Below are 249 nucleotides of genomic sequence, written 5' to 3'. Positions count from 1 at the left end.
ATATAATTGTGTAATTACTAATTGCCAATTTTGTTTTTTGTATAAATTAAAATGATTAGCTTTTGGCACCATTGCCAATTGGGTTCGCTGTGTTCTTGGTTCACTTGGCTACTATTCCCATCACCGGAACCGGTATCAACCCTGCTCGGAGTCTTGGTGCTGCCATCATCTTCAACAAACACCGTGGTTGGAATGACCATGTAAGTGTTTTTATTATTATTAATTTATTTTTAAATTAATTTGAAAACT

At 34.5% G+C, this 249-nt stretch overlaps 1 protein-coding gene and 1 long non-coding RNA gene across 3 annotated transcripts in view; one reads left to right on the top strand and one right to left on the bottom strand.

Moving 5' to 3' along the window:
* LOC107623041 (probable aquaporin PIP-type 7a) overlaps positions 1-249 on the top strand; it is a 21,457-nt gene that overhangs the window by 1,608 nt on the left and 19,600 nt on the right. The window contains exon 3 of one of the 2 annotated variants that reach the window (XM_021114816.1): positions 60-242. In XM_021114816.1, coding sequence (XP_020970475.1) covers positions 60-239 — 180 coding nt within the window. In that variant the 3' untranslated portion in view covers positions 240-242. The remainder of the gene's footprint in view (positions 1-59; positions 243-249) is intronic. The other variant, XM_016325171.2, reaches the window with a different exon arrangement.
* The window catches only part of LOC110268528, a 22,220-nt gene that overhangs the window by 17,789 nt on the left and 4,182 nt on the right, over positions 1-249 (bottom strand). The gene's annotated exons all lie outside the window — the stretch shown is intronic.

This window comes from Arachis ipaensis, chromosome B10 (genome assembly GCF_000816755.2).
Source record: "Arachis ipaensis cultivar K30076 chromosome B10, Araip1.1, whole genome shotgun sequence".
NCBI lineage: Eukaryota > Viridiplantae > Streptophyta > Magnoliopsida > Fabales > Fabaceae > Arachis > Arachis ipaensis.
The sequence above is the reverse complement of the archived record's forward strand: the minus strand, read 5'-3'. Positions and strand labels throughout refer to the sequence as shown.